The sequence below is a fragment of the Orcinus orca genome, chromosome X (genome assembly GCF_937001465.1).
Source record: "Orcinus orca chromosome X, mOrcOrc1.1, whole genome shotgun sequence".
Lineage (NCBI taxonomy): Eukaryota > Metazoa > Chordata > Mammalia > Artiodactyla > Delphinidae > Orcinus > Orcinus orca.
This window is the reverse complement of record NC_064580.1, coordinates 107118944-107142073: the sequence shown is the minus strand read 5'-3', so window position 1 is coordinate 107142073 and position 23130 is coordinate 107118944. Positions and strand designations below refer to the sequence as shown.

Here is a 23130-nt window from a genome sequence, read left to right as displayed (position 1 = left end):
AATGCTCTTGAATTATCCATAATGCTCTCTAGTGACTTTTTCAGTTTAGTTGTTACATTCTTTAGCTCCAAAATTTGGTTCTTTTAAAATTTTCTGTCCTTTTGTTAAAATTCTCATTTTGTTCATGCATCATTTTCCTGAGCTCATTGAGCATTTTTATGATGGTTATTTTAAATTCTTTGTCAGATAATTCATATGACTCCAATTCTTTAGGATCAGTTTCTGGAGACTAATTTTGTTTCTTGTATTGGGCCATTTTACCTGTTTCTTTATGTTCTTTGTAATTTGTGTTGGTATCCTTGCATTTGAAAAAACACTCTTATCCCAGTCTTTATGGACTGCTTTAGTACAGGGGAAGGCCTTTACCAATCAGCTTGGCTATAGATTCTGGGGGCCTCTCAATTTTTTTCTCTGGATATGTCTTCTCTGGACTCATGTGTAGATTCCAGATGAGAGGGATTTTCCAGTTTCTTTTTTTCCGGAAACTGGCACTCTCTTGCATTCTCTGGTGTCCATCTGTTGTACCATGGGTCCTGTGAAGCAGCAGCACAGCACCCAGCTCTTTTTGTTCTTAGTGGCTCCCAGGCAGCTAGAGTATGCTGGGTGCCATCAGTGCCCTAAGTCAGGCTAGACAGAAACCAGTCTCTCAGGCAGTCCCCCGTCCCCAAAGGCTGGGCTATTGGACACTCTTTTTTCTCCGTTGAGGGAGAGACTGCCAAGCTGTTGCCCACTCCCCCCCCCCCCAACCAATCAGAATGTTAGAGGTATATATAGTCCAGTCTCCTCTTTCCCTCCTCAGGGAGAATTTGGGAATTGGGAATTTCCTCCCAGTTGTGTGGTGGTGTGCCAGGAGGAGGGACTATGGTGAAAGAGTGTGTTGTGTTTTCCTACGAGCTTTGATGCAGCTGGTTTAGTCCTCGCCTGGGATGCAAGAGCCTCTTAACTGGTTTCTGAATTTCTCGTAAAGGGAATTGGATATGTGTATTGTTGAGTTGTGTTTCTATGGGAGGAAGGAAGGCCTGGGGCTTCCTATTTTGCCATCTTGCTGAGGTCACTCCTATCAAGGACATTCTTAAGTGAAACTGGCTTTTGTTTGTGAATGGTCATGAAATATATAATGAAACAGTTTGGTGACATCTTACATGAGACTGGCTATATTCTTTCCTTTGATTTCTTGATAATGAAGAATTCAATGAGACAGTTTGGTGCTACTGCCTTGATAAATGTTAAGGTGCTAACCGTCTTAACCTTCCTTTGCTTTTGAATTATTAGGGCAAATGTCATTACAGCAAAAGAAGGGAAATGAAGTCTTAGTATTATTATGAATATAGTTTTGAGCTTACAGAGCTCTAGAAAGTGTCTTGGGGATCAGGGGTTTGTGAACCACACTATCAGAACTGCTACTTTATCAAATTATAAGTTTTTTTCTATTCCTGATTTTCTAAAAGTCTTTTTAAAAAATAGTGAATGGAAGTTGAATTTTGTCAAATGTCTTTTATGCATAAAAGAACTTTTAGAAAATTAGGAATAGAACCTATTCCTGAATTATTGTGTTATTTTAAAAGTCAGTTTAATGTGGTGAGTTAATTTGAACCAACTTTGTGTATTTGGGATAAACCCATGTTAGCCTTGATGTATTTCAGTGTTTTTCCATTTATATATCTATCTCTCTATATTTAATACTACTCATGTTTAAATACCATAAGTCACTATTATTATTATTCAGTTAATATTAAATTAGAATTACCTATATACTTAGCACTTTTTTCCCTCATTTCTTGCTGCAACTCTAAGGTTCTTTCTGGGATCATTTTTATCCCGCCTGAAGAATGTCCTCAAGCATTTCTTTTAGTATGTGAACTCAATTTTTATTAGTCTGAAGTTCAGTCCTTATTTTGTCTTTTCTTGGAACTGTGTTTTTTGGGTATAGAATTTTAGGTTGACAGGTACTTTGTTTTAGCACCTTGAATGTATCTTCCAGCTATCAAGTGTTCTTGTTGAGAAGTCATGAAGGTAATAATTGCCTTTTTTTCCTCAGGTGCTTAAATGATTTTGTCTTTGGTTTTCTGTAGTTTTACTATTGATATAACCAGATACGGATTTCACTTCAGTTCTGGAAAACTGAATTCTTAGCTATTATTTCTTCAAATACTGCTTTTGCCCTGTTCTCTCTTCTTTCTGGAATTCCAATTAAACATACCTCTTTTCACTGTATACTGTATATCTATCCTTTGCTGTATTTAAATTAGTGAAGAAATATTCACCATACAACAAGTATTTTTTTTAATTTTATGAAAAAATTTCAACTTTTTGTTTTTAAACTTTGTTATAGGAAAAAAGTCTCAGATGAGAAAGTAGATATAATAGCTCCCCAATGAAATCATCAACCAACTTAAATATTTATCAACTGCTAACCAGTCTTGTTTCATCTATAACCCTACCCATTTTCCCATACTTTTGAAGTAAATATTTCATGTGTAGATATTTCAGCATCTATCGTTTAAAAAGTTACAAAATATTCCAGTTGACTCATAAATGTTAATTTTTAAAATATTTGTTTGAAACAGGATCCAAATAAGGAGCCATACACTGTGATCGATACGTCTCTTAAGCCTTTTTCACCCTAAGGATCCCGCACCATCTTTTATTTTCCCTTGTAATATATTTGTTGAAGAGACTGGGCCATTGTCCTATAGAGTTTCTCACAGTTTGAATTTAAGTTATTGCCCCCCCCCTTTAAAGACAACTTCATAGGTGGTGGTGTATTCTTGTATATCAGGATCAGGAGGCACATAATATCTGATTGTCTTTTGTGATGTGAACAGCCATTAATAGATGCCTAGATCCTTTAATTTATTAGGGACCTTAAAATGGTGCTGTTCTAATTCTACCATTCCTTTGTTTGTTAGCTGAAATACTAACAGAGGCATTTCTTATTAACTATTCGTTCATATACAAAAGGCAGAATAAGTGCTTGATTTTCATTCTTTTATTTACCAGTTTTCAAAATAATGACTTGATTCACTAGCATCCTCCAGTTCTGACCAATTAGGGTTTATAGGTTTATTTAAATTATAAACTAATAGATTTAAAAATATCTGATACATTTCCAGGTATTTTTAGTTGATATAATTTGCTCTATAAGGATTATCTATGTTAGGATTAGAAATTAATACAGATTATTTGTTTTATTCTAGTTTGCATTTATGCCGGATCCTCAGTGAAAATAAAAGCCATGATAGTTCAACTTCTAGAGGTAAGACTTTTAAAAGTATCATAGGACTTCCCTGGTGGCACAGTGGTTAAGAATCCTCCTGCCAATGCAGGGGGCATGGGTTTGATCCCTGGTCCGGGAAGATCCCACATGCCGTGGAGCAACTAAGCCCGTGCGCCACAACTACTGAGCCTGCACTCTAGAGCCCGCGAGCCACAACTACTGAAGCCCGCGCACCCTATCACCTGTGCACCACAACTACTGAGCCCACGTGCCACTACTGAAGCCTGCGCAATCTAGGGCCCATGTGCTGCAACTACTGAGCCTGCTTGCTGTAGCTACTGAAGCCTGCATGCCTAGAGCCTGTGCTCTGCAACAAGAGAAGCCACCACAATGAGAAGCCCGTGCACCCCCATGAAGAGTAGCCCCCTCTCGCCACAGCTAGAGAAAGCCTGCGCGCTGCAACAAAGACCCAACGCAGCCCCAAAAAAAATAAATAAATAAAGTATCATAGCTATTATTTTTGGCTTGGTCAAAATTAATAAATATCCTGTTTTCCATTAAATTTTATGAATAAAAGCAAAAGGTCTAAGATATTCACATTATATAAAGCTTTTATATGAATATATTAGAATTGAGATTAAAACTATAGTTATAGTAAGACTATATATCTCTTTATATGGTTGTCTTTTGACCTGCATAATAGTCATATAACGTTGCTTGGCTTTTATAATTGTAACATGGTATATTTACCTACATTTCAGCAGTGGCTAGCTGTAGTAAAACTTATACAGGCTAGGTATCAATCATAAACAGAAGAGAAGAGCTAGCACGGAAAAAAAAAAACTATTCTGATCTTTTTGGCACTAGGAAACTTCCAGAAACTGAGGTTCAGTGTTTTTACTAAAGCTGGTTATGTTTAGGTGGTATCTGGGGATCTTGTTAAAGGTAGTGTCATGGAAAACATTAAAAGGAACAGAGTTGTTTACTACTGCATATCACAAATATGGTATATTAAGTAAAATGTTATTAAACAGGGTGTAAATTTTTAGTTATGTTAATTTTAAAGGACTTGCTATTTAACTTTCATTAATTTAAAATTAGGTATATGGGGCTTCCCTGGTGGCGCAGTGGTTGAGAGTCCGCCTGCCGATGCAGGGGACACAGGTTCATGCCCCGGTCTGGGAAGATCCCACATGCCGCGGAGCGGCTGGGCCCATGAGCCATGGCTGCTGAGCCTGCGCGTCCGGAGCCTGTGCTCCGCAACGGGAGAGGCTGCAACAGTGAGAGGCCCGCATAACGCAAAAAAATAAAAAATAAAAAAAATAAATAAAATTAGGTATATGGATTTAGAAAAGGAGGGGCAAAAACAAAAGCAGTAATGCCCAGTAAGTTTAAAGCATTTTCATGTGTAGCTTTCATTGGGGATAGAACCCATAACATTTTTTTTTCAAATCTGGAAAAATAATTTATAGTCAATATTCTATTTTAAATAAAAAAATATGAGATAATTTTCTGTAGATAAGTTTACTTTTATCAGAAATTAAATATTACCTTAATATGAGCCCTTGCCTACTTCCTCAGTGCATAACACTCTTTGGCTGATATCTGCCAACAATCAAGCTTTGGTCTGAGGGCCCCAGTGGGTAGTCCATGCAGGGAATTGAATGTTGTTTCTTCAGAATTTCCTTCGTCTATCTCAGGAGGATTGAGTTTGGGTGGTGTTCCTTGTGCCCTTTTTTCCCTTTGTGCCTCTCCCTCAAATTGATTTCATTTCAGGCAGGCAGTTTCCCTTGCACACGCTGCTTCTCCTTGTTCTTTTTATAAGTCTCTTTCCCACACCCCCATAAAATAACGTTGTAAGGATGGCTGATAAACATGAGTAGTCTTAGTGATATTCGACATAACCAAGAACTAGTGTCTAAAATGTTCAAATTCCACAAAGAATGTCTAGAAGTCCCTTTTACTTGTGGCTGTTCTTAAAGCTGCTTTTTCTGAAACGTTAGCATTTATTCTTTTCTGTGTAATTATAAGGGTTGTAAGTTTTCCTCCCCATTGTAAATGTAAAGTTTTTCAGCTTTAGTGTAGATTTTGCAGGGCTTTTTCAGCTTTAGTGTAGATTTTGCAGGGCTTTTTTGCAGGGCTTTCAGCTTTAGTGTAGATTTTGCAGGGCTTTGTGGATTTTGCAGGGCTAGCCACTTAAATGGGCATTTAAATAACATGTGAATTGGGGACTGTCTTTGCTACTTTGTGGATTACATTGTGATTGTTTTTTATGTCACTTAGTGTCAGCAAGATGACCTGGGCCATTTGTTCTCTACTTTAATCTCCTTTGATTAAGATTAGAATTCCCTCAGCCCCTGTGAGCCCATATTCTTACAGGAATTTAGTTTATGATGCTCAGCTGTTTTGTGCTTCTAAGAGTGATTGCTTTTTAAAAAATCTTAGTTAACTGGATAACTTCAAATGGCTATTATTCGTTATAAAAGCATTTTATTAATGGAAATTGAAAGCATGAAATTGACCTCATATTCCTACCGTACTAACAGAAATTTTTCCTTTGCATTTTAGTTTTTATATAGTTTACTATAAGCATAATGAAGGCATATTTGTGAAAAAGGTAGAATATATTTAATGGATTCTTCATAAGGAATTGGGATAATCTGGCTGTATTTCTTTTGTGAATAATTTAATGGACGAATTTACTTCATTGTAAAATACTATTTTCATTGTTTAAAGGGGGATTGATAAACGTTTTGATTTCTGTTATGTTCCTTTTTTGTGGCTAGTAGTAGACCAAAGGAGAAGATTTTTAAATATTTGATTTCTCTTTTAACTTTTTATTTTTTGGCCGCGCTGCACAGCTTACAGGATCTCAGTTCCCCGACCAGGGATTGAACCCCGGCCACAGCAGTGAAATCACCGAATCCTAACCACTAGAACACCAGGGAACTCCCAGATATTTGATTTCTTAACTTGTTATATTGCCCTGAAAGATTTTTTGATTTATTTCAAAAGTGGATTATAAATTGACTTTATTTTACATTAATGTTTTTAGAGCTACTTGTTTTCCTACTTTTAATGAGAGGAAGGAGATAAAGATTTTAGTGTATGGGACTAAAGAAAAAGGTGGCTGAAAGGAGGTGTTCACCTGACCATTAACTCCTCCCCCCTCCTCAAATTCCTTCTCCAGGAAAGGGGGGCTATGCTGATTAATAGTGAATGAGACTACTGTACATGTGGTTGACAGTTCTCATAGGACTGATGTTTTATGTGTGTATGTACATATGTAACTACGATCATCCCTTAGTATCTGCAGGGGATTGGTTCCAGGAGCCCCCTCTGATACCAAAATCTGAGGATCCTCAAGTCCCTTATATAAAATGGCATTGTACAGTGACTAAAGTCAGCCCTCCATATCTGTGGATGCAGAACCTATGGATACAGAGGGCTGAATGTATTTTAGTTTGAATTCTGATGGAAATAGAGGAGAAAATGAGATTTTGGGGAGAAATTTCTCTGACAGTAGGATATGGGTAAAATTAAATTTTATATTTACTGCTATTCCTTATCTGTTGTCAGTGTAGCCCTGCGATTGAATTGACTATAATCTGAATATAGTTAGAAAAATCTGTGAATCTCCTGGCGAGAAGAATGGTTAGTTTATATTCACTTGCTAGAGTTCTATGCACTCATTAAAAATAATTTCGTAGACTTTGGTAGCACGAGAAAATGCTTTTAGAAATGTTTGTCAGGTAATCAGAATGCCAAATGATGTAAACTATGAATGCAAGTATGTAAAATATGTAGACATATAGAAAAAGATTGCAAGGAAGTGCTCAAGCAGTAGTTATGTTATAGTAGTGGAGTCAAGGTTAACTTTTTTCTACTCTAAGTATTGTTTTTGTGAAAATAAAAGGAAAAAGTCTGCTAGAGAGAAGCTTTAGAAGTATAGTTTTCTTAATCATTATTGATGTTTATAATAATTCCGAGAAGTAGGAAATACATAGATCTTCCCCTAGAGAGTCTACCTTTCATGTTCAAGAGACTGTGTCATTATACTCTTTCTTTTATGTTTGACAGATTTCCAGCAAGCTCTTTATGAGTTATCATGCCATGTCATTAAAGGAAATCTAAAGCATGAACAGGCATCTAATGTTCTTAATGACATTAGTGTAAGTATATATATGTTTTTTAAATTTGATAATTGTTACATATTTCTTTTTGCCTTTGATGCAAGGATCCCTGACGTGTATAACTTGTGTTTCATTTTATTCAAAATTATAGTAGTGAATGTTTTAAGATAATATTGGTAAGCCATTGTTGCTAGACAGAAATATAGGTATTTTAATCTTTTTCTCTGGTTGTGAGTAGAGCAGGAAATATTACGTAAGGTGGGAGGACAAAAAAAAAAGCTATAAAAAAATAATTTGGTTAGACTGTTCTCCCAGTATAGCATAACAAGGCATTTTCTTTTGTTTGTGGTTATGTTTAGAAATTAAATGTATTAAAAAAATTGAGGATTAAATTATTTTAAATTGAGGTTGTATGATTCTAATGTTTGCTTGATGCTAATTTTCCTGTTGTTTGTTGTTTGCTTTAGAAAATGATAACTAGATTTTTCCCTAACCTTTAAGTGGATATTCTGTTTCACTCTTTTATTTATTAGAAAATTTAAGTTAGATTCAGACCAGATACTTTCCATGGTTGTTTGGTATTTGAATTGAAAGATGAACTCTCAAATTGTAAGGGTGTTTATTGTAAAGCAGGAGTTAAGTTTCATTTTATTACAAGTGGTGTATTATTCTATTATTATTAGGCTGGGTTTTACACTTGTATAAATAAAATTATCTGCCCAGTTGAGAACAGCTTTCATAATAAGTATTATTGAGGTGGTACCTGGAGTTTCTTGATGTCAGTATGAATTTCCCCTGTGCTGCTTTAAGCTTCTGTAGCCTTTTTCTTTGTATGATTTTTGTGCTTTCCCGAGGATGGTCTTAAGGACTTTCTATGTTTAGTAGTTGTGATTTTTTCCCCCCCCTCATGTTGAGATGTATTTGAACAGTAGAGGTTCAATATGAGTTTCTCCTTTACCTCTCAACTGTCTCTATCTGATTAGCTTGTGTTGGAGTAGTCTGTTTCTTCAACAACTAATATTCCATGTTTGAAAACTCTTGTCTTGCTCTATTGTTTTGGAGCACTTGCATTCAAGTAGACATAGCCAAATTTCATAGCCCTTAAGAAGAGACTAATGTCTGATCGGCAATGAAGGTTATTTCATTCTGTAAATTGGGCATCAGTATAGGGTTTAGTGTGTTAATGGAATTTGATTCTAATACTTTTCCCATTTATTGAAAATGAATAGTCCAAATGAACTTAATGTGTGTTTTGTTCTTACTTAGCTTCTCTTTCTTTGAGTCCTTAGTGATATATATACTTCTGCAGCTGGATTCTTTGTCGTGGCTAGATTCTCATAGTCCTATATTGCACTGTCCCATATCTTAGCCACAGAAACATATCTTGTCTGTCTCTTACAGCTACCAGTTTTTTCTTTAGAATTATATTTCTTTCCTTTACTCTCTGAAAGTAGGCTAATTTTAGGGTTGCTATAGTGCCAGCAAACTAATTGCAATAATTGAACTATGATCCTTACTAATGGAAAATGGCTCTAAAATTGGGTGTGGGAGTGGGAAGTCAGGAGACAAATCTAGGATAAATGCTGAAGTATTCATCCAGAAATGAGGGGAGAGTTTCGGGTCAGTTTCTCCAAAGGCTGCAAACATCAGTGCATAAAGAAAATAAAGATAGATTTTTGGTAATTATTTTCATCTTCAGAGAATCTTGAGTTATGAGACAACAGCTTGTAATTATTATTGCATTTTTTAGATTTTTGTTCTGATAATACTATGATCTTTGCATAGATCAGTGTTGACTCAGGCATGAGCACAACATTTAAAGTTTTAGATGAAAAATGTACCATATTTAACAGTCTTGCTTTAGGTAGGTGTAAGGTACTCCAAATTCCAGTGGTTTCTGACATGAAACTTCACTGGAAAAATGTTACTCATTTGTGTTCTTTATTATTTCCTGAGGTGCTTGTTTTAAGTTTCTTTTTTTTTTTAAACTCAAGTTATTTCATGGTAGACATTTAAACATTTTTTTCAACCATTATCTCCCTCTTAATTTTCTCTATATTATGAAACTTGAAAACTTTTATTTGTCAACATAGTGGTATTAGGGTTTTGTTTTTAAGTTTTACTGAAGAGTGTTTTTCTGAAACCATAATAATTGCTAGTGTGCTATTCTAGTATTTACTATGAATAATTGTATTTTTTAAAATTAGGAATTTCGTGAGGATATGCCCTCCATTCTTGCCGACGTATTCTGCATATTAGGTAGGTATTAATAAGCCTTTATTTCACCTGTAAAAAGTGTTGTTTGGTAAATTAATGTACTGTGTTAAATAAAATGCTGTCTTTCAAACTGCGGATTTTACAAATGTTTCTACAAATCTAGAATATATATATATTTTACTTTACAGGGAATATATATTATAAGTCAGATATGAGTTTAATTACTATTTATAAGCTAGCTTTAAATAGTTTTAGTTTATAATTCAAATAGTTTGAGTGTTTCAGAATGTATCTTTATATAAAATTGAGCTAAATTAAGTCATTTCAAGTAAAAAGGCCAAGTTTTCTGAAGATAAGTTAGTCTGAATTATTCAGATTTTAGTAACCACCTAATTAATATTATTCAGTGCAGATTATCAATGAATGTCAGAATCTCAAACTTAGGATACTCAAGAGGTATTTACTTTACTATTGTACTCTTTTGATTCTTCTTAATTTTAGAGAGAGCAAGAAGAGCCAAAGTAATCAAAAGTACTTTTGTTTTGAGGATGAGAAACCAACTTTGGAAATAGCAGCTTCTCTATTTGTCCAGAATAAATAAGAATTCATGCAAGATAAGAAAGGAATATTTCTTTGACTTAGAACAAAAGGTAGTGTCCCTCCATGGGAGGCATGGATTTAAAAAATAATGTATATTACAAATTTATTTCTCTGATTTTAAATCTGAATTAAAGTATCTTTGAGCACAGTTTTCCTCATCAGTCTTATGCTTTCTGTAACTTTGACCTGTTAGAAAACATTACCAAACATTATAATATTCGCTTTAAAATATGAGTTATCCTCTGAGACTTTGTCAAGTTGGAATGAATTACTTTAGCTCATTAATCTTAACTCTTAGAATTAGATAGGTTACTTAAATGTCTTACTGAGAATCCCAAATTTGACTGCAACAAATCTAAATGTCTGGTCCTTGATCCTTCAGGACGTTTAAGATTTTATAACAACAGTAAGGTTGGGAACAGGTCAAAATGTGTGTGGACCGTGAGTGATAAATGAAAAGACCATTGACTGGTGACCGTATGTCCCCTTTTTGTTTTGTTCTCCTGGCGTAATTATTAATTGTGCCTTCTTTCAATCTTAAAACTATGCTGGTTTAGATGATAAAGTATTTGTTCATGCTGTCTATTGGATTGATTGATTTATGCCAACAACAAAAACCTTTTAAGCTTAATTTTTAGAGCAGGCACTAAAGATATTATATTATGTTACTAATAAATATAACACGAGACAGGTTTCAATTTAGAAAATTGTTTGTTTCTACTATAAATTTGTAAGACTTAAAGAGTGATTTGTAGGTACCATTGTGTGGAAGCTGTTATTCATTGATAGTGTCAGGAGTACATTTTATATCTTTCTTTGGGTAATCGTCAATTATCAGCTTACTAGTAAGTTCTAGTAATTTTTTATATTGACTTATTTTATTAGGATATATTTTCCCTTCATAGTTATTTAGTTATATAATATGAATTATTATTACAAGTCATTGCTTTTTACTAGTAACATGAATTCATGAAGATGATGTTTGGTTGCTCTTGGGAAATTTCTTTTAGCCTTTCCAGTCCATTTTTACAAGCAGGATCAGGACGGCAAACTTGGAAAGAGAATTTCCCTCACCTGCCCCCTCACTCACGTACCCCCACCCTTGGCAGAAAAAAAATGATCCAAGGGTGACCCCAGACCGAGGTAGGGGAATAGGAGTGAGAACGTGAGCTACCTCTAATAATGATGATGATAATTATAATGATGATCACAGTAATAATAATGTAGGTGCCATTTTGGAGCACCTTCTGTATGTTAAGCATTTAATTTCATTTAAATCCTCACAGCATTCTGTAAAGTAGATACATGGATCAGAAAATCGAAGCTCAGAAAAGTGATTTTTCAAGGCCACACAACTAGTATAAGGCAGGGTTTGAACCTGGGTTTTTTTGGTTCTAGAGTCCATGATCTTTCTAGTGTATCATGTTATCTTTCTAATATTTTAACAGGTATAAGAGAAATCAGTGCTGTACTTTCCTGGTTAAGATAACAATTTCCTTTAAAAGATTAATCATGTAAGGGTGAGGGGGCCTGAGAGCTATATTAACCCGAAAGGAGAGTCTGATGTGACTTGATGCACTGATGGGACCTCTGAGCTGGGTTAGGTGGTTGGTGATACTGGGCCTAGAGATGGAAATGGCTGAGGGCTTTTTAGGAAAATCAGAGGGAAATTAAAGAAAACTTACTAGGTGCTGATTTGGGGTTGAGGAGTCAGAAATAATGAATAAATAATGAATGATTTCGTAAGTTAGAACAAAAAGAATAAAGAAAACAGGGAAAGCATAATTGGAATAGTAGAGTCCTATATTGATTATTGAGATAGTTTAGCCAAGAAATTTACTGAGGTCCCATTAAGCATTTCCTAATATGGTCAGAACCCAGAGAGTTAATCAGGTCCGATGGCTGAGAGGAGAGTAGACTTTACTTGAAGAGGATGAACGTGCTACCCAAATGCTCTCATCTTGGGGACTTTGGAGGTAGATCTTAGGGACTGTAGGGCCTTTGAGGGTAGATGGATATTGGTTAAAAGAATAGGCCCACTTTAGTCCTGACCCCTCAAGATCAGTATCCTTGAAGTTCTAGGCTGAGGAGGGACCAGAAGACTAGATAATGAGGAGACAACTAGGAGTCCCTGGAAGGGATTGTTGAGATACACACAGATTAAAAGTCTTATTGATAGATTGAGATTGTACTGCAATTTACATTGTATAAATTACACCCTGAAATTCCCTTAATACGCTTGAGCTGACTGTGTGCTTAGCTGTAGTTGCCAGAATATTGGGAGATGGCACTGTCCAAGAAGGAAAAGTGGAGAAGGCCCCGGAAAATATGGATGTGTTTAATGATAGGTCCTCTTCTCTTTTGATTCTTAGTGATGGCAGTAGAAAGTAAACTGAAGCAAAGCAGTTGTAGGATGTCTGTCTGGGGGAGCCCTAGAACTTTTAGAGGGCAATTTTTATTACATCACTAAAATTGGTGCCGTTTTCTATAGCACATTCTAAATATGAATTGACTTTAAAAATAAGGTAATGGTGTGTAATCAGTTAAAACAATCCTGAGATCAATTTTGTAATCCTGCTAATCCTGGTTGAAGTTTTTGATGCTTACCATTTAGAGCTAATTGTTTATTTCCTCTATACTTTAGATCAGAAAATTGTTTGACAATTTTTTTGAATAATGTACTGAAACTCAAGGAGGTCTCAGTTTTTTAAAAAAATATTTCAGTAGGAAGAAAATGAAAATCTTGAGTGAAGTTTTGTTTGCTGACTAGAATTGTAATTCAAAATAGGATGTTAAAAATACCTTTTAATACAGTTTTCATAGAGTTGGTGACCAAGTAGCTTGGTTAGAACATGGTACCAAGGTGGCCAAAGTCAAGGGTTTGATCTTCTGAGTAATAGGATCTTTAGTATTAGAAGAGATCTTCGTTGTCACCCAGTTCAGCTTTTTACCTTAGCATCTCTGACATGTGGTTGTTTAAACTTTGCTTGAATGTTTCCCTTTTTTTTTTGGCCGTTCTGCGTGGCTTGTGGGATCTTAGTTCCCCAACTAGGGATTGAACCCTGGCCCTTGGCAGTGAAAGCGCCAAGTCCTAACCACTGGACCACCAGGGAATTCCCTAATGTTTCCATTTTTGAAAACAGTATTTTTTGGAAGCTTTGTTGCTTGCAGTGCCTTAGCACATAGCTCCATAATCAACTTACCATTTTATGGATATGCCATTGGTCACAAGGTCAGTTTTTCAGTATGAGGAGAAATTATAAGTATTTATATAAGTTTTTAATAAGTATTTATAAATTATAAGTATTTATAATTTATAATATAATAATTTATAATATATAATTTATAAAATTTATAAATCTTTAAGTATTCATATGCACATGAAGGACTGCTTATGCTTACCACAGTTTAAATTTTTTCCCCAATTCAGAATGAGGAGTTTTAAATTTAGCTAGTTTTAAAGAAAACAGGTATCTTATTATAGTTGTGGAGTCTAGAAAAATCAAACTTTCATCTTTCTTTTTCTTCATCATTATAGATATTGAGACAAATTGTTTAGAAGAAAAAAGCAAGAGAGACTATTTTACACAATTGGTATTAACATGTTTGGTAAGTTTTAAAAAATACTTTCCATTTCTAAATTTTATGTGGAATGATTATAATCACAGATAATCATGTTAATGGAGGAGGGTATTGACATTCAGTTGACTGTTCATTATAAGGTGAGATTTGGGTTTTGAAATGGAATGCTTTGTAAAATTAGACATGCTAATTTTTTTCTATGAAATAGGCATGCTACCATATCACTTAAACTATCTATGCATAGAAAACCTCTGGTGATATTCCTGACCTAGTAAGTTCCTAACTAAGGAAAAGGTAAGCATCTATCAAGTGACTAGAAATGATATGGACAGCTTTTAAACTGAACAATTTTTCATAAACTGTTAGGCAAGGAGAAAAAGAATGGAGGTAGTTTAAAAATAATTAATTCTAGAGCTCATCATAATCATTGTCTAGCAAACCATTTTATGTTCATAAATTTAAAACCAAGGCGGAATGCCATTACTCAGACCTGGAAGAATGTCCTTGTCTTTGCTGCGAGGACAGACAATAGAATTTGACTTAAACAGTAGAAGCCAAAGAAGGCTGAAATGCTGCATTATCTTAAAGAAAATTCAGTTGACAGACTCAATTTTAATCAGAATTACATCTGTAGTTCTTGTCATTTTTAGGTTGTGTACAGCATGGCATATAATTTTTAGTGAAGTTTTAAAAAGCTGTATGTTTCAGTACTTGGAAAGTCATCATTTTTGTTAGATTGAAGTTCCAAGCCTTTTAATAAAGTTGTTGATGTATATATATAAGGTGATTTTAATATTCTTATTTGGGAAAATAATTTTGAATATGTTTTAATATTGTGAATGCATAGTTGGAATGCTGAGGAGTAAAATGGCCTTTAATATTTTTTAATACAGCATTTAGTTTCAGACACAGTTCTGAAGGAACGCTTGGATCCAGAAACATTGGAATCGTTAGGGCTTATCAAACAATCACAGCAATTCAATCAAAAGTCAGTTAAAATCAAGACAAAACTCTTGTAAGTACATGTATTTTTATGTTGCAGATCAAGTACCTGAGCATGCTTTTTAGTTCTCATGTTGAATACTAGAAGTTTCTAAAGGCGTTTTGAAGATTTTTGTTGTTGTTGCTGTTAGCATGTGTCTTGTGTTTTTTCCTTTTAAGAGTAGCCTATGGTTATTGAGTCAGCAGTGAACTTTACCTGTGTGAAACCAATGTTAATTTTTTTCCGTGTTAGAAGTTAAAATAATATTCAGTGCTTTTATTACTACCAATAAAATAATTTACAACTGTGGCTTTAAGGTATATTCTTGTCAATGATGGAAATAGTGTTATGTTATTAGCGATATCCTTTCCTTGTGTAATTAACATTGGGGTGTCCCTTAAGAATCACTGTTATTTTCTATCCTAAAAGATAGACAAAGAGGTAAACTTTCAACAACTGTTCTTATGATTGTTTTATATAAGAGAGTAAGAAAATTCAGTGAGAAGAATACAATACTCTTATGCAAGCTTGTTAATTGAAATTAATTTTATCTGCTTTATGATGTTTAATTTCAGTTATAAGCAGCAAAAATTTAATTTGTTAAGAGAAGAAAATGAAGGTTATGCCAAGCTGATTGCTGAATTGGGGCAAGATTTATCTGGAAATACTACTAGTGATTTAATCTTAGAAAATATCAAATCTTTAATAGGTAAGACGTATATCTATATATACTATATGTTACTAAGATAAATTTTTTTAACTGTTGAAGAATATCCATAAAGACGAAACTAGTGCATTCCCTATAGTTTTTTGTTTTTAAGTTAAGAAACGAGAGAAGTGTCTAGCTTGTACTTTTAAGATTGTTATCAGTAATAAAAAAATTTGGGATGATATTTATAAGAAATCTTGTTACTCTTACCTTTGTGTTTGTATTAGTTTCTGCTCTCTAGTATTTCTATCTTTAATTTTTAAGTATTTTCCAATAATTTTATGGAGGGCAGAAAATAAGTAAGCAAATGTGAAACTTTAATAAAATCTTCGGTGAACTCTTGAAACGTGGAGATGTTTAGTTCTTTTGAACTTGATTTTAAAAATACCGAGCAACTTTGATACACATTTTATTTTATTTTTACAACAGTCTGTTAAAGTAAATGCAGATGTTGTAAAAGTGTAACAAATAGGAAAGTGTTACTTTCCCTACCTTTTAAATAGAATTTCTTTAGCATTGTTCTTTTTATTTGCATTGAGCATTTGGAGGAAATAGTTGGCTTCTATAGAAAGGAGGAATGAATGATAGAAAAATAGGGTACTCCTGATTTTTCAAGAATGGAAAGAGTTTTTGCTATTTGTTAGGTGTTATGCTATCTCAGGGAAGATTTTGCAACACCTAGATGTCTTAAGTTTTGAGACCTGTTGGAAAAGTCATATTTCCTGCTTCACTGGTTATATTTTAGAGGATGCTTATGCTCAATTCTCAGTTCTTTCTCTGTTTTTGAAATTTATGGATGAGAAAGAGAGAGGAGGTGTCCCAATCCTTATCCCCTTTCTCCAGTGGGGACCCAGATAAAACCAGTTTTACTACAGTAATTTTTGTTTTTAGCTTAAGCTTTTGGTGGCCAACAGGTATAGAGGTAAGGAGCTTTTAGTTTAAATTTACCCTTTTCTTTGAAGTAAGTCTAGTTCTGGCAGCTGATTTAGTCTCTTTGCTACTTTCTTCCATTGTCAAATTAACACCAAGACTGGCAGTCCCCTAAGGCTGCAGGGCTCTTGCTTACCTGTGTAGCAGTGACCCATTAAAAAAAAATCCTCCTGTAGGGTTTCCTTTCTGTTCTTTCCAGGGTAGGCTCTACATTTTTCCTGCAGAATTTTGATCTAGTTTGAGATGTTTGTCAGTACTGCCTTGCTATAAGTTTGTCTTGCCTTATATCCTGCCATGTACTCTTAAGATGGTATCCCCCACAAAAAAATTCTCTGCTGTATAAGGTCCTCACTTTTTTTTTTTTTTTTTTTTTTACTTTATCTGCTTATTTGTTGACATCTCTTGTCTGGCCTTGTTTCTTCTATTTTTTTGTCCTTGTGAGTTTATACTTTTTTAGTCCTTTGTTATTTTGGGAACATTTCAAAGAGGGATTTTCTTGAAAGTGTGCTTTTATCTAACTGGGAAAAATGTATGCTGTGTACTTTTCTTTTCTTGAACTTTGTCCCCATAGAGAACAGGTTATGTTACTGTCTCTGAAGAACAGTGTGACAGTCACAACTGCAAGCTCATAACTCACATGGATATTCCATGAGTATAAACAATTTGATTTCTTGGGCTAAACCTCTGTTCTAGTCCGTCGGGTGTGCTCCAAAGCACGCTAGCCCAGAAACACTCAAATGCCACCTCCGCAGTGTAGCCTTATATGGCCACCCCCCACCCCGACACTCCCTGTGGTTCACTGTCTTTCTTCTGAGCACTTAACACCATATAATGTGCACCGTATTTTATGCCACACCCCCACTGGAATGCAAGTAAGCTCCATGAGGAGAAGGGTTTTTGTCTGTTTTGTTTAGTACCTCTAACCTCAGTGCCTGGTACGTAGGTGCTGGATAAATACTCATTGAAAAACGAATGAATGTTTCCCCCTTTCTAGTAGACTTTATAGTGATTCCTAGCCTCTTTTTTCCCTGACATGGAGGATTTGAGAAAGTTCATCTCCCTGGCTTAGTGTTTGTTTCTCTTTGACTAGCTGATTCCCTCCTCCCCCATTGTCTGAGAAAGGAATTTTTCATTGACATTAAAGTTGAGGTTAAGACTTCAATTCCAGTGAGTACTCACTCTTTAAGAGTTAGAATTTATCGGATTCCCCCTCAGTGCAGACTTCAGGTAGGCCTTGTCTCATCTGTCCAGAGCAGTTCACTAACATAGCATCCTGCTTTTCATGGCATCTTTGGATGAGTTTCCTCTTGTTTATTCCCATTGCTTTCTCTTTAGGAGCAACCTAGACAGATAATATCTTATACAAAGCTATCTCAGGTCTGATCTCCTTCACCAGCCATTGACAGAACTGATATCTGGTTTGGGAGGCATGCATTATTTAAAAAATAAATTTATTTATTTATTTGGCTGCGTTGGGTCTTCGTTGCTGCACGTGGGCTTTCTCTAGTTGTGTCGAGCAGGGGCTACTCTTCGTTGCAGTGCACAGGCTTCTCATTGCAGTGGCTTCTCTTGTTGTGGAGCAAGGGCTCTAGGCTCGCAGGCTTCAGTAGTTGTGGCACGTGGGCTCAGTAGTTGTGGCTTGTGGGCTCTCTAGAGCTCAGGCTCAGTAGTTGTGGCACATGGGCTTAGTTGTTCTGCGGCATGTGGGATCTTCCTGGACCAGGACTTGAACCCGTGTTCCCTGCATTGGCAGGCAGATTCTTAACCACTGTGCCACCAGGGAAGTCCCGAGGCATGCATTTTAGATACACTTATATTTCAGGGTACTTGGTCTGATCAGGAGAAATCCTTATTTATCATTCTATAGTTAAAAGATAGTCATTTGCTCCCTAAAAGATTCTGGCACATCAAAATGTTTATGTCCTAAATAAACAGTATATCCTATCAGATAACCTTGGGCTGTTTACTGCAAGAAAGCAAGGAATAGGAACCATTATAAGTCTGCCTGGTGTTTGTCTGACAGTAAGCTTGAAAAACTTAACAGGAATGGATAGTGATTATTAGTCCCTTGAGCTGCCATATCATAGATGCCTCACAAATGATCCCTGCATCAAGATGGCAAAAAGCATCTTTTAGAAATTAGAGGAAAGGATATCAGAGATGGACTCTTTGGCCGTGCCACGTGGCTTGTGGGATCTTAGTTCCCTGACCAGGGATTGAACCTGGGCCCTCGGCAGTGAAGGCGTAGAGTCCTAACCACTGGACCGCCAGGGAATTCCCAAAGATGGACTCCTTTGATTGCTGAACTAAACTATAAGCACCCTACTCTTCTGAATGCCCTTCAAAAAAGTAATAGCTAGGTGTTCTTTTCTTTCTTCTAAATTAGTGGTCAGCAAACCTTTTCTGTAAAGGATGAGATAGTAAATATCTTTTTCCTTTTGGGTCACATGGTTTTTGTTGCAGCTACTCACTTTTGCCATTGTAGTGTGAGAGCAGCCATGGACAACATGTAAATAAATGAGTGAGTCTGTGTTCCAGCACAACTTTATTTACAAACATCGAATGTATTTGACCCATAGGCCATGGTATGCTGATCGCTGCTCTAAATCAGAAGTTCTGGCTAAAAATTAGTCATGGAGCTAGCTTACTTGTGTGTGTTTGTTTGTTTGTTTATTTATTTATTTAGCTGGCTGTGCTGGGTCTTAGTTGCGACACGTGGGATCGTTGCCACGTGCAGGATCTTTGTTGTTGTGTGTGGGATCTTCAGTTAACGGCATGTGGGCTCTTAGTTGCAGCATGTGGGATCTAGTTCCCTGACCAGGGATCGAACCCGGGCCCCCTGCATTGGGACCGTGGTCTTATCCACTGGACCGTCAGGGAAGTTCCGAGTTTGGTTTTAGAGACTGAAAATGGTTCTTCCTGGTTTTGGGTTTAGTGGTCCAGGATCTTTTTGGCCTTGGCTCTCTGATCCTTTCCTTCTCACCCAGAATCAGAGCCCTCTTCACCAAACCTCAGGACCTTCATTTGTCGCCTGGTGTCCAAGATTGTAGATTTGGCTGGAGATGGGGAAGGGTGGGGTGAGAATCTCTCCTCCTTCAGTCTCACAAGTCCTCTTGGTTGCTTGTTAAGTGACCAGAGAAACATTAAAGACAAAATAAAATCCCCAGTCAAATGATTTTATTCTTTGGTAGATTATGGGACATTTAATCACTTTGACTACATTATCTTGAGTGTACTTAGTATTTTGTCTTTGGATCAGTATGGATATAAGAGCCATTAAGCCTTGAAGCTTCTTATCTTTTAGTCAACTCTCTCCTATCCCTTGGAAAGGGAAACCAGTTGACTGCTTCCTTTCCCTAAGGTTTTGCTTTATTGGAGTTTCTTTACTATACACTAGTTATGAAGAAGTTGTTTATCTCTACTATGAAAAAGAAGACAGCGATTGGTGTTCTCAAGCGTAGTTGTTTTTACAATTATACTTTTATTTTGTTGGGTGCATCTTGGCTCTCTGGTTCTTGCCTTGAGATGTGCAGTTTTTTGCAAATACTATTTCTTAGAAATAGTCTAGCATAAGTTATTAGTCTGTTTTAGTCCATTCAGGCTTCTGTAACAAAATACCACAGACTGGGGGGCTTAAACAACAGAAACGTACTTCTCACGGTTTTGGGGGCTGGAAGTCCAAGATCAGAGTGCCAGAATGGTTGGGTTCTCATGAGGGCCCTCTTCCGGGTTGCAGACCGCTAACTTGTTGTATCCTCACATGGTAAAAGGGGCAACGGAGCTCTCTTTTTAAAGGGCATTAATCTGATTCATGAGACTATGCTCTTATGACCTATTCACCTTCCAAAGGCCCCACTTCCTAATACCATCACATTGGGCATTAGAATTTCAACATATGAATTTTGGGGGTACAAAAAACATTGAGACCATGGTATAGCCTGTTTCTAAAGTAATTCTACATGCCAGAGCCAGATCATGTCCTTTTGTTCAAAACATGGTTTTTCTTTGTCTTGTAAGGTTTATTCTGTCAGGAACATGATGGTTGACGCTATCATTCTGTTTTCTTGTCTGAAATGTACAGGCTGGACATCTCTCCAAGTCATGTTTACAATATTACCTTGGCCTTTTTGTTCCTGTTAAGAATCTCAATTTGACCTATTCCTAAAAGAACCGTTGTCACTTTTATCATATTTTTGGCCTCTAGTTGCAATTACTTGCTGTAATATACTGGCCATCTTGTCCATCTTTGGGGAGCCTTCAGTTACTTTTCAATGCATTTTTTCAAAGATGTATCATCCAAAAGGTGTGAACTCTCCTCAAGGGTAGGGAAGGCATTTTATTAATCTCTGTATCACAAGCACCTGGCACTTAGTGGGTAGTTATTTAATGTTTATTTAAATGAAGGAATGAATCCATGGCCATTACAAGTCTACCATTTAAAAATGTTTCCGCTTCCGATATGGTTCCCTCTTTGTTCCTCAAAAGGCATGTGTGTGTGTATATTCCTTAATGTAGCTGGTGGTAGAGGTAGGGAGCTAGGCTTATGATCTGTCTCAAGGTCACATGACTGTTGATGCTTGGGCTGGATAAAAGCCTTTTTTAAGATGTTTGAGCACAAGAGTGTCTGTTCTACCACAGCTGCCATTAGAAAAAAATTATTTTGGACATTTCAAGCTTACTTATTGTTACTAAAATCTTGTATGTGAAATAGCTTAACTGTTATTTAGCAAATCTCTAAGGTTTCAAAAATGGTTTTCTAAGTCCTTGGTTTGGCTACTTTTTCCATATTATGTAGCATAGGTCATTCCAACTGATTGGACTAACTTATGGCACCTGAGACATAGAAAATTCCTAAGCCAGTTTTTCTTTTGTGAAAGATACAAAGGTTATCTATTATAAATAAAAGTTGCATCCTTTTTGTGTAGGTTACTACCTTAAATTGCCTCTAGAAAGAAATTGGTAGTTAGTTGACTGTACAGATCACTGTTAAAATAGCCTTCATGGAATAATACTGTTTAAACAAAACGTAATGTCAATGGTTCATATTGTAGCACATTGAAAATACAAACTTTAAAGCAATGTGAATGAAACACATTTCCGTGTAACATGTTGCTGTTCTAGTCCTTATTCACAAGTTTTGTGGATGTAGCATAATGGGTAATTATAAGCCAGCCATTTTTTCAAAAGTGTATTCAGTGTATCTTTTGTCCTCTCTGACAGAGTAGAGCATTATTCATTTTTATTTAGTTGATTAAACTTTTATATTTAGTAAATATAGGAGCAGTTATAAGGTTGGAGAATTTGCTAGATCCTACTTCTATAATCTGTTGTCAGTGGCTTTTTTTCCCCAGCTTTATCTAGGCATAATTGATATACAATAAAATGTGCATGTTTGAAGTGTACAGTTTGAGTTTTAACACATGTATACACCTGTGAAAACATCACCACAATCTAGATAATGCACATTTCTATCACTCCCCCCCCCCCAGTTTCCTCTTGCCCATTTGTATTTCATTCCCCCCCATACTTCCTCTTTTCTCCTCCCCAGGTAATCAATGATCTGCTTTCTAAACTATAGATTAGTTTTCATTTTCTATAATTCTTTTATAAATGGAATCATATAGTGAGTTTTTTTGGGGGGGTCTGGCTTATTTCATTCAGCATAATTATTTTGTAATTCATCCATGTTGTTGCTTGTATTGGTAGTTCTTTCCTTGTTATTGTTGAGTAGTATTCCACTGTATATTCTACAAATATACTGTACTACAGTTTGTTTGTCCATTCACATGTTGATGGCTATTTCAGTGTCCTATTATAAATAAAGCTGCTGTGAATATTTGTGTACAAGTCTTTGTATGGACATAGATATTTTTTCTCTTGAGGTAAATACCTAGGAATGAAATGGCTGGGTCATATGGTAGGTGTTAAGTTTAACTTTTAAGGAAACTGCCAATTTTACAAAGCAGTCGTACTGTTTTACATTTTTTATTTCCACCAGCAGCATTTAAAAATTCCAGTTGCTATTTTGGAGTCACTTGTACATTCATAAGCCATACTTTTTGGGGGTGCAAGGACAGGCAAAAATATTTAGACGTTTTCTTCCCAGAACTTTAGGTAAACATCTCTTTGGAGAATTTATGAAAGCCTGGAGCTCTTTTCAGTAAGAGATGATCACTGTGTTGTTCCTTTCTTTCCTTAGTATGAGAGAAATGGAAGAAAATATATTCTTAACTTTGCGTTTCATAAAAAGAGGAAAGAAATACTTCTTGTATTTGGAGAGTTTGGTTTTCTAAGTGATTGCTAAGATACTGCAAATTAGACATTAGTTTTATAGCATTTAATATACTTAAGTGTGGAGATAATAGAAGTAACTCTGGAAATCATTAATAGGATATATAAGAATTTTCTTTGAAAAATCCTCTAAGTCATCCATAAGGTGTATAGTGTTTAGACCTAACGTCTCTCCCTAAGTTAACACAGTTGTTCTTTTTCCTCCAGCATGAGAAGAAATCAGTGTTTATTTGCTTGCCCCAGATGAAGTGGTTAGCTTGCATTTAAGGGCTATGCCTAATGAAAAATACGTAATTAAAAATACTAGAATTCCATTCAGCTTGATGCACAAGGCATGAGGGAACTGATATAAACTGAGGGAACAGCCGATTGATATGCTCACTCTGGGTCATAAGCATACATTATATTGAGAGGAATGGTGGGTGGAATTGACTATATCATTTAAATTCTCTCTTTTGTTTATTTTGCT

General features: G+C 35.7%; 1 protein-coding gene across 12 annotated transcripts in view; it reads left to right on the top strand.

The window, feature by feature from the left end:
* Positions 1–23130, top strand: part of THOC2 (THO complex subunit 2) — a 103427-nt gene that overhangs the window by 11200 nt on the left and 69097 nt on the right. For all 12 annotated transcript variants that reach the window (XR_004479581.2, XR_007474783.1, XR_004479580.2 and 9 more), the window contains exons 2-7: positions 3198–3256; positions 7298–7389; positions 9558–9609; positions 13706–13776; positions 14643–14764; positions 15307–15440. Coding sequence is in view for 9 of the 12 variants with exons in the window: in XM_033414976.2 (XP_033270867.1) it covers positions 3198–3256; positions 7298–7389; positions 9558–9609; positions 13706–13776; positions 14643–14764; positions 15307–15440 (530 nt within the window). In the remaining 3 variants the exon portion in view is untranslated. The remainder of the gene's footprint in view (positions 1–3197; positions 3257–7297; positions 7390–9557; positions 9610–13705; positions 13777–14642; positions 14765–15306; positions 15441–23130) is intronic.